Below are 10,399 nucleotides of genomic sequence, written 5' to 3'. Positions count from 1 at the left end.
CCCCACTGAGGGAGAGACAGTACCCTCCTCATTGAGAAGGTGCTAGTGTGAGAATGCAAGTCAGGGAGGACTTCCAGGAAAAGGGACGTAGTTACTTGTCAGAGCAAACAGTCACTGGGATAAGACGAGCCGAGTGTCCTAGCAGACACCAGAGGTCAGCACCCTGAGACAGGAGACTGTGGTTAGAGATCCTGTGGGAGAATTGGGTCGAGGTGTTGAGATGTGAGACTGGGAAGAGGTGGGTTGTTAGGACACAGTGCACCCCAGGAGTTGTACAGTGAAGAGACCAATTTCCTGATATGTCTTACTGGAAACACAGTGGCTTGTAAAAAAGTCATTTTCACTTTATAGCAGGACTCCACTGTGTGTGGTCATTTGGAATTCTTTTCCTGCTGGAGACATCTGGATGTTTGCTGGGCTGGGTGGTTGTGGATGCTTGTGTTGATGGGTCTTCTCCACTAGTGACCAGAGCACCCTCAGGGGTCTCTCTGTGGCTTTGCCTCCCACCACATGAATCTGGGAACTATACACACTGTCCATATATATTCCAAGAGGATAAATTTTAAACAGCAACTTTCACAATTATTCAGGACATCTCTATGGGAGATCTACAGCAAGGTTGGTGACATCAAAAGTGTCCCTGGGGAACTAAGAGAGACTCCATAGCTGGGGAGGAGCTTCCAGAAGCCAGGTCAAACCAAGGTAGTAACCTAATGACACCTGTTTGAGCACCATATGGAAACAACCCTGCTGTTTCTGGACATTTGTATCTCCTAGAAGTTCAAAGCTATCCCTGGCCATAGTGTGTCTTCATCTTTTGGGGTGGGTTTTAAAAGCAAGAGAGACCATCACTTGTACTTATTTCTAGAATGAAGAAGGACAAAGGAGAGCAGTATGGGAAGAGAACTTGAAAATAATTGAGCTGCACAATGAAGAGTACAGACAAGGGAAACACAGCTTCTCCATGGGACCTGGTGAGTGTGGTGTGCATTGTGTAATCTGTGCTTCCTCTCCTCTGTTTCTTACAAAATGCTCTCTGCTTTGAACATGTTCTTTACTCTTTCTTGAAGACCCATGAAGAATTCAGGAAGACAAGACTTGGCTATCAAACCATGGAGGACGATTGCATGGATTGTCAAGGTGATGTGACTCATGTGAAGGATCAGATATGACACTGTCACATTCAACCCTTCCAGTGCCCACAGAAAAGACAAGAAGGTATTGCCATTTCCTTTAGGAGACTACATATTGACCTTAGGTTTACCTTTTCTTTTTAGAGAATAGCAGACATCAGAGCTGCTGTTCAGGTCTTGGTATTTGCTTTGTGGTTGATGCCTTTTATTCCCTTTCTAGGGTTAGTGTGTTTCTTGCTAAGCTTTTAGTGTGATTGGGGCCCTAGGAGGACAGATGTTCAGGAAAACTGAGTAGAACCTAGTGGAATGTTCTTCCTCTCAAGGAGATTGTGACTGCACAGATGGGCAAGTCAGTACACACTTCCTGTACCCGATAGATGATGGAGGGCAGGCACAGAGGAATCACCTCTTTAGGACTGCAAAGTAAATGGATCTCTTCACTTTGGTGTCATTCCTGCTCTGGTTGTGCAAGGTGAAACAACCTCAGAGGTAAAAGACTCCTTCCTCAGAATTCCCCTCTAGATGGGAGAATCTGGATATGTCCTAAGTGAGTTCACCCATTATGAAAAATTAACCTGGCAGAGCTCTGGGGTGGTATGGTTAGCACACAGGCAATCTTATTTCCCTGTAACACAGAGCACATGCACACATTGTATATGTAATGCGTTTCTCCACTGTGGAAAAATTCCTATAGAATGTTAGATGAAGCATGTCTTATTAAAGACATATTAGCTATGTTTCGGTATCAAACAGCAGCATGGGATGATTTATAACAGCATTGCTTTGGAAACCCTAAGCTGCAAACTTCTGAGTCCTGGGAACCCAACCCATGTTCAGCGAGGTGGACAGCAATAATTAAGTCTCTTACTCTTTACTTTTCAAAGGGCCGATCCTCAGATTGTTTATCTGAGATCTCTCTAATTTGCTCTTGTGGGTGCTCCTGGCTGTGTACTTCCTTCTTAAATTAGTTGTTACTTTTATGAACACAAATGCTTTGTTCTTCCTATTAAATGGGGAATTTGCTCTTCCTTTAGATGCATGAAGATCTTAAGAGACCAGGACAACCACTGTGGTAGTGCCACACGGTCCAGCTACCCCACTGTGCGAGCTCCTCGTTGGTGATAGGAAGGTTTCAATTGCGGACATCATGACCAGAGGAGGGACTTTATCACCAAGGTGACCAGCTCCTACTGTGTCGGATCCAACGCTTGATAAGTTGTGAGCTCTGACATCTTTGTAGAAGTAAAATGATACCACTATTATAACTGACATAAACACAGTGGTATTAGTGTACATAATGCATTGACTCTCACTTGATTAATGAAATTTAAACTTTGTAAGGATGATACAGCTTTCTCTTTAATACACATTCCATTCTTCTCTGAAGGCAAAATTGAATGTGTCAATGGTACACCAGGAGGAAGAGAGGGTGACTTCCGGCTCCTCCAGTCATACATATGCAGACCTTATCTCAGGTGCCCTGTGTCAAACCCTAACCTTGAGTGGAACAAAATTTGACAAAAGATCTATGAGGATAAAGGAAACTTGTTTGAATAAAGAAAAAAATAATTTTTAGGAAGCAAACAGGAGGATATATGATTTCACTACTATGAAAGGGCCTGGGAGATCGGGTTCATATACCAAGATGGTTGTAGCGCCAACAAGGTATGGAATAAAAGATGTGGATGTAGTTTATAGAACATTTTCATCAACTGCAGCTAAAGTCCTGGAGGCTAATAACAGTCAAGGAAGGACAGGACACTGGTGGGTGGCCAAGGCAGATATGATTCCTGGGTGAAGGCTGTGCTTCACACATGGTTCCATGGTCTTGGAAGGTGGTAGACAGATGGAAGGATCAGAGATGAGGGTGAATCTGCATTAAACCAAGCCACAGGTAATCCTAGAAAAGAGCATCTCTGTTTGAACATAAATTAATAAGGAGAAGTGCTGCCCAGAAACACAGCTTCTTCTCCTGTAGTACATTTGTAAAGTGTCAATTCATGTATTTAAGTAGCTGCTGCTATTTTGAGTGTGTGCCTTCAACAAGTGTCTAGTGGGTCCATTCTTGAGGTGGCACTTGCTGAGCCTGGAGACACAAAGGTCAGATAGATAATGCCGGTTCCCTCCCTTTGGAGCTTCCATTACCTTTGGGCAGCCAACACATCCCAGCATGGTGGGATTCCAGGGCACTGACTTGCATCTGAAAGGGGAGCATAGGACACTGGATGTGTCAGGGTCACAGTGCCCTTTTGGGGTTGCAGAAGGTCTGACAAATGTTCTCTGGTCAAATCTCAGGAGACCTGTGTCATATGTAGTACATGAGATTAGGAGGATGTTTCTCTGTGCTGTGTGAACTTCAATTTTGAATTAATGAACTTTCAGTGAAATTTTGTCATTTGCAAATAAGTGAATGGAACTGGAGAACATCATCTTAAGTGAAGTTAGCCAGGCTTAGAAAGCCAAAAATAGCATGTTCTCCCTCATGTGTCGTTTATAGACCTAAAACATGCAGTATTATTATTGTACATGGGTTACACAGTAAGGAGAGAAGTTAGGAGGAATAGGAAAAGGGAAGAAAACCCAAAACTTGAATGTGGTTGATGTGCTCCTCTGTAGAGGAGTGAATAAAGTAATCCTAAAGTGGCAGAGGCCACAATGGGAAGGGGACCAGGAAGTAGAGAAGAGGTCTGGCAGAGATGAACCAGTGTGTTTTGTAATACACAAGTACATGGAAGCAACAGTAGGAATCTCTTGGTATAGCTATCTTTATCTTAAACTAGCAAAAGCACTATGTCTTTTTTATTATCTCCTATGTTTTCTCTTCAACAAAAATCAGAGAACAAGAGGGCAGAACAGGTTCTGCCTGGAAGTGGGGTGGGTAGGGGGGAGGTGGCCTAAATGTATACACGTGAATAAATGTAAAAATGATTTAAAAAAAAAAAAACAAAAACGTAAGAAAGTATTTTGCAAAATAAAAAGAATTGTGGAGAGAAAAAAAAGATAATGAACTTTCATCTATTTCATGGGCTAACATATGCAGAAATATGTAGTTCTAGAAAAATAATTGATAAATCAGATGGAAGAGGACAGGGAGAGCAAAAGGATCTTCAGTTCATAACAGCAAGTCTGCAATTGGAGAGTTTGTTCCTGTGATTCACAGTGACCATCCCCAGCTCCTCTCACACAGCGTGGACAGAGGAACCAGTACTGGCCAGTTGACCTCAGTGCAGGCCGTACAGGTGTCAGCACCCAGTACCTCTTGACAATGTTGTGGTCCAACTTGCTGTTCCAGTCCAAGAAAAATAGGAAGATAATTTTGTTCTGGGCTAAAGGACAGAAAGACGGCTAGGGAATATAATGTTCTAATAAGACTGTTTTGCTGGTTTCATTAATGATCCCTTTGGTAACAAAAAAAGTAAAGTAATTGTCTCATTTCTCTTGTAAAAGGAGACCAATTAGTCATTGTTGACAGACTCAATGAAAGCTTAAAATTTAATACCCAACTTGCGGGGCACAATAGCAAACTTCTGTAATCCTAGCTGAGGCTGAGATCAGGAAGATAGGTGTTTGAGGGCTACCTCAGCACAGGAATGAAAGACCTGTCTCAAGCAACAGTGGGAGGCACCCTACCCTATGAGCCACACCTCCAGTCAGTTTTGTTCTGGTTATTTTTCAGATGGGGTCTTTTCTGCCCAGGCTGGCCTAGAACCATGATCTGAATCTCATCCTCCCAGGTAGCTAGAATTACAGGCCAGTGGCGCCCAGCTAATTCTTCTGTTTCTTACTTTAATTCTGGCATTTCCTCTGCTTCTGTGTGGTTGTTCCTCTTGTTTTCAATTTTGGACAGTATCTTTTGACTCCTAAATAGAAAGGTGATTTGGCTCACATGCTCCACCCCTTCCTCTTTGCCCTCTCCTTTTTTCTTTTCTTTTTTTGGTAATACTGGGATTTGAACTCAAGGCCTGGCACTTGTTAAACAAGTGGTCTACTACTTGAGCCATGCCTCCAAGCCCCTTGCAACTGCTTTATCAAGATCTAATTCCCATACCATCTATTTTCTGTGTTAAACTGCACAGCTGAGCAGTTTTAAGGATATTCACAAAGATGACGGCCACCTCTAAATGCAGCGTGCACCATTCCTAAGTGCAGAACAGGTTCGTCCTCCCTCCAGAGGAAAACCCCTCCATTGTCAGCACTCCTCATTCCTCTCTCCTCCAACCCCTGACAGCAACCTATTTTCCTCATCATCACTAGTGGTTTTTATTTGTTTGTCTTTTTCCTTTTCTTCTTCTGTGATGGTACTTGTGTTTGAACTCTGGCCCTTGAGCTTGACCCTTGAGCCACTCCTCCAGCCCTTTTTGCTTTAGGTGTTTCCTTGTAGTTTTTTTTTTTTTTTCTTTTAATGGGTCTCAATTTTTGCTCTGACTGTCTTGGAGCTTCAATTCTCCTACCTGTGCCTCCCATGTAGCCGGGATGACAGGCATGTGCCACCATGTCTGTCTTATTTGTCTCAATAACTGCCTGGGCTTGCTTTGAAACTCTATCTTCCTACCTATGCCTCCTGAGTAGCTGGGATTATAGGTGTGAACCATAACTCCGGGCTTGTTTTCTCTTGTAGTCATCTACGGATGTAACATAAGATCTTACTGTGGGTTTGAGTTGCGTTTTCCTAATTACTAATATTTTGAGCGTCTTTTCATGAGTTTATGTGTCATTTAGGTATCTTCTTCAGAAAAATATCTATACAAATCTTTTGTCTATTATGTATTCAACTTAAGTTTAAGAACTTTATATCTTTTAGAGACTCTGCCCTTATCAGATATATCAGATAGCTGATTCACATACATTTCCTCCTGGCCGAGGATTATCTTCTCACTTTCTTGATGACATTTTAGAATCACCAAAGTTTTCAATTTTGGTGAGGTTGTTTACTCATGTTTTCTTCTAAGGTTTCTACATTCTTAGCTCTTACATTTAGGTCTCTGACAAGGATTGTGCTCAGTCTGTGGGCCACTTTGGGAACCTGTCATTTTAGCAATATTGTCTCCCAATCCAGCCTGGCACCAGTGGCTCATGCCTGTAATCCCAGTTACTCAGGAGGCAGAGATCAGGAGGATCATGGTTCGAAACCAGCCCCAGGCAAATAGTTCTCAAGACCCTATGTTGAAAAACCCATCACAAAAAAGGGCTGGTGGAGTGGCTCAAGTAGTGGAATGCCTGTCTAGCAAGCATGAGGCCCTGACTTCAAATCCCAGTGTTGCCAAAGGGAAAAAACCTCCCTCAAATATTACTTCCATTTTCAATATTTTGTTACTTTTCAATTTTCAATGCGGTTGTGAATGGAATTATTTTCCTAATTTCATTTTATTGTTATAGACATACAATTGATATTGTATTTTTTTGGTGGTTGTGGGGTTTGAACTCAGGTCTTTGCACTTGCAAACAGGTGCTCTATGGCTTGAGCTACACTTTCTTTTGTGACAGGGTCTCACTCTGAAGGCCAGGTTGGCCTCAAACTCACTAGTCTCTTACCTCAGCCTGCAGAGTGCTGGGATTATAGGCCTGTACTACTGTGCCAGCCTCACATCTAATTTTTGTATATTGATTATGTATCCATGCTGGTGGAGTGACTCAAGTAGTAAAGTGTCTGCCTAGCAAGCACAAGATGCTGAGTTCAAGCCCCAGGGCTGAAAAAAAAATAGAAAAGGAAAACGAGTTCTATGCATGTGTGTGCCTGCACCACCCATGCACTAGAATTTTCTATGTACAAGACCATGTCATCTATGAATAGAGATAATTTTACTTCTTTTACACACTAGGATTTTTTTTTTTTGGCAGTACTGTGGTTTGAACTCAGGGCCTCATGCTTACTAGGCAGGTGCTCTATCACTTGAGCTACTTGGCCAGCCCTTTTTCGTGATGGGTTTTTCAAAATAGGGTCTTGAGAACTATTTGCTGGGGCTGGTTTCGAACCACAATCCTCCTGATCTCTACCTCCTGAGTAGCTGGGATTACAGGCGTGAGTAACTTAGGTTTCTCTTGTTGTTTTGTTTTGGCAGTACTAAGTATTGAACTCAGGGCCTCACGCTTGCCAGACAGGTGCTCTGCCACTTGAGCTATGCTGTATGCCTGGGTGCCCTGGACCACCACCCTCCTATTTGTGCCTCCCAGTACAGCTGGGATTACAGGTGTGCACCACTGCCCCCAGCCATATGTTGAGATGGAGTTTTGAGAACTTGTTCCCAGGCTGGCCTCCAACTGTGATCGAAACTCTGCCTCCCATGTAGGACTGAGACACCTTACCTGAGTTAGTGCTTTCCCTTGCCTTATTGCTATGGCTTGAACCTCCAGTGAGGATGAAGGTTGTTGAGTTTCTCCTGATTATTGGGTGAAGTTATTTGATCTTTCATCATTGAGTATGATGTTAATTGTGGGTTTTCCAGAGATGGCCTTTGAGGAGTTTTCCCCTATCTCTAGTTTGTTGAGTGCTGCCGAATGGCAAAGGGTGTTGGCATTTGTCCAAAGCCTTTCCTGTATCTATTGAGATGCTTATGTACTTTCATCCTTTATTTAATTAATATAGTATGTTACATTGATTGATTTTCATATATTGAATCAACATTGCATTTCTGGAATAAATCTCACTTGGTCCTGTAATCCTTTTTATATGGATTCCATTCACTAGTATTTTGTTGAGGAATTTGGTGTGTGATTTTCTTGTGATACCTTTGATTTGGTATCAAGGAATACTGGTCTCCCACAGTGAGTTAGGAAGTATTTCTTCCTGCTCTAGAAGACTTTGTGAAGATTTCGTGTTAATTTTTCTTTAAACATTGGGTAGAATCCAGATAATTCAGTAGAGTTTTGTGTGCGTTGGCAGTGGGTAGGGGGCTGATGACTAATCCAGTCTTTCTTTCAGCAGAGAATTAAAAGTCTTGCACTTGCTAGGCAAGTGCTCTGCTGCTTGAGCCATGCACCCACCCCTTTTGCTTTAGCTATTTTTCAGATAGGGTTTTGTTGTTCCTCCTTCCACCCCTCCCCCTCCCCACAATGCCGGCCTGGACACAATCCTTCTACCTACGCCTCCTGTGCAGCTGGGATTACAAGTGTGTACCACTCAGCCCAGCTTCTATTCAGGTTTCTATTTCATCTTAGTACCCTCTCTTAGTGTTTGATGTTTACACTATTACTTTTAATTTCTCCATCAGCCATTTTTCTAACTTTAAATAATAGGATTACATTTTTGTTTCTTGCACATCAACTGTCCACTCTTTCCTTTGATCCTCTATTTTGTTAGACAAAGATATTTACATCCTTTCCTTCTGTGTACCTTATCATAACATCTATCAGCAACACTTTTACCATGTTAAGTTGGGAACATTTGCATTCTGTCTGTCCCCACAACTGATTCCTGAGTGCAATGTCTACAGTTTGGATTTAAAAGTTAAGACCACCCTAATCCTAACTACTCAGGAGGCAGTGAGCAGGAGGATCATGGCTTGAGAACAGCCTGGGCCAAAGAGTTAGTGAGACTCCATCTCAACTAACAAGCCAGACATGGTAGTGCACACTTGTCATCGTCTCAGCTGCTTGGGAAATGTAAGTAGGAGGATCTCAGCCCAGGCTGGTCCTGGGCAAAAATAATAATAACCATATCCTAATAATAACCATAGCAGTAAAGAGCTGGGGGCATGGCTCAAGTGGTGCAGTACCTTCCTAGCAAGAGGAGGCCCTGAGTTCAAACCCAGTACCACCAAAAAGATTTTAAAAAGTTAGAAATGGCTTCTCTCATACCCACAGCCTCAGGAGCATTCTATCTGACCCAATAGTGAACTCTTGTTATCTTTCACTGATTGCTTTGCATGGTGACACATTTGGTTTGTTTCATTTTTGGACCATTATTTCCCATATGGGGTTTGTTGTTTTTCTTGGAGTGTTTAACTGCCTTGTTTGGCTCTGGCATGACTTCATTCTGTTCTCAATACTTTTTCAGGCTCTTCATCATTCCGTCTATTTTTATCGAATCTTCCTTTTCACTACACATCTTCCTCTGAGAGCTCTCTTCCTTTCTGCTCCAAACTAGATGATTTCTTGGTACACCGTCCCCAGACTTCTGTCTTTCCTCCGTGAAGTCACATCAGCTCCTCTGAGCTTGGCCATGCCCTAGTCTCTTCTCTCTGAATTATTTCTTCTGTTATTAAGGGACTTAGCCTTACCTCAGTTTTCCTCTATCTCTCTTTTTGGTGGGACTGGAGCTTGAACTCAGGACTTCACGTTTGCAAAACAGGCGTTCTACCACTTAATCCACACCTCCAGTCCATTTTGCTCTGGTTATTTTGGAGATGGGGGTCTCACAAATTTTTGCCTGGGTTGACCTCAAACCTCAAGCCTCCTGATCTCAGCCTCCTGAGTAGCTGAAATTACAGGCATGAGCCATGGCACTGGGTAGTTTTCCCATCTCTTAAAGGAATAGTACAGATCTTTCTAGAATATAACTTCAGCAGAATTTAGGAGGCAATGTGCTTATATTGAAAATGTGCCTCAAAATGCCCAGGAGAAGGAATTCTGACATAAAATCAAGAATTGATTTCCTTGTTAATTTCTCGTGACTTTTCCCTGGTTTTGACTAATTATCCATCCTGCAGGCTAGATTAAGTTTTGAATTTAATACCTTATATAGCATTCAATCAGAAAAAGAGACAGTCAAGGTTAAAATTGTTACACAATTAAGTCATAGTTTTTCTCCCCTCTCTAAAATAGAAACAATAAGAAGTTACTTCCTTAACATTAAAATGAGTCCAGATATTGATAAGTCTATCAGCAACTATTTAAGGCAGATTTTTTTTTTGGTACTTGGGTTCGAACTCAGGGCCTTACACTTGTCTGCCCTTTTCTATGTTGGGTTTTTCAAGATAGGGTCTCTGAGCTATTTGCCTGGGCTGGCTTCAAACTGCAATCCTCCTCATCTCTACCTCCTAAGTAGCTAGGATTACAGGTGTGAGCCAGCGGGGCCCAATTTAAGGCAGGTAATCTGATGCATAACCCCTTCTGAGCACTATTGAAATCAGAAGGCTGCCTACTCTAGTGGGCAGAATTTGTATTTGAGTCAAGTGCTTTATTGGATGTATTTTGGCTTAATTCAACATATTTTCTTTAAAAAAAAAGGAAATCAGATTGGATTTCCATATCTTTGTAAGAAAGAACCCATTTTATATGAGCAGTAATCAAGAAATAAATCAAAGTCTTACACCTCTGAGGTTGTGTGT

The 10,399-nt window shown here is 42.2% G+C and overlaps 1 protein-coding gene across 1 annotated transcript; it reads left to right on the top strand.

Annotated features, from left to right (window-relative positions):
* The first annotated feature begins 713 nt into the window (after window positions 1–713).
* On the top strand, window positions 714–10,399 carry LOC141420309 (procathepsin L-like). Its single transcript, XM_074064579.1, has 4 exons — window positions 714–722; window positions 869–974; window positions 1,197–1,218; window positions 2,168–10,399. Exons 1-4 carry the CDS (start codon window positions 714–716, stop codon window positions 2,253–2,255), a joined length of 225 nt encoding a protein of 74 aa, XP_073920680.1. The 3' UTR covers window positions 2,256–10,399.

This window comes from Castor canadensis, unplaced genomic scaffold (assembly GCF_047511655.1).
Source record: "Castor canadensis unplaced genomic scaffold, mCasCan1.hap1v2 HAP1_SCAFFOLD_113, whole genome shotgun sequence".
Taxonomy (NCBI): domain Eukaryota; kingdom Metazoa; phylum Chordata; class Mammalia; order Rodentia; family Castoridae; genus Castor; species Castor canadensis.
Note: the sequence above shows the minus strand (reverse complement) of the source record. Positions and strands in the feature narration are given on the sequence as shown.

Bases quoted from the DNA above. Each gene is read 5' to 3' on its own strand.
- LOC141420309 (XM_074064579.1), top strand. The intron at 975-1,196 runs GTGAGTGTGGTG...CAACCCTTCCAG, and splicing joins CAGCTTCTCCATGGGACCTG to TGCCCACAGAAAAGACAAGA. The intron at 1,219-2,167 runs GTATTGCCATTT...CTCTTCCTTTAG, and splicing joins CCCACAGAAAAGACAAGAAG to ATGCATGAAGATCTTAAGAG.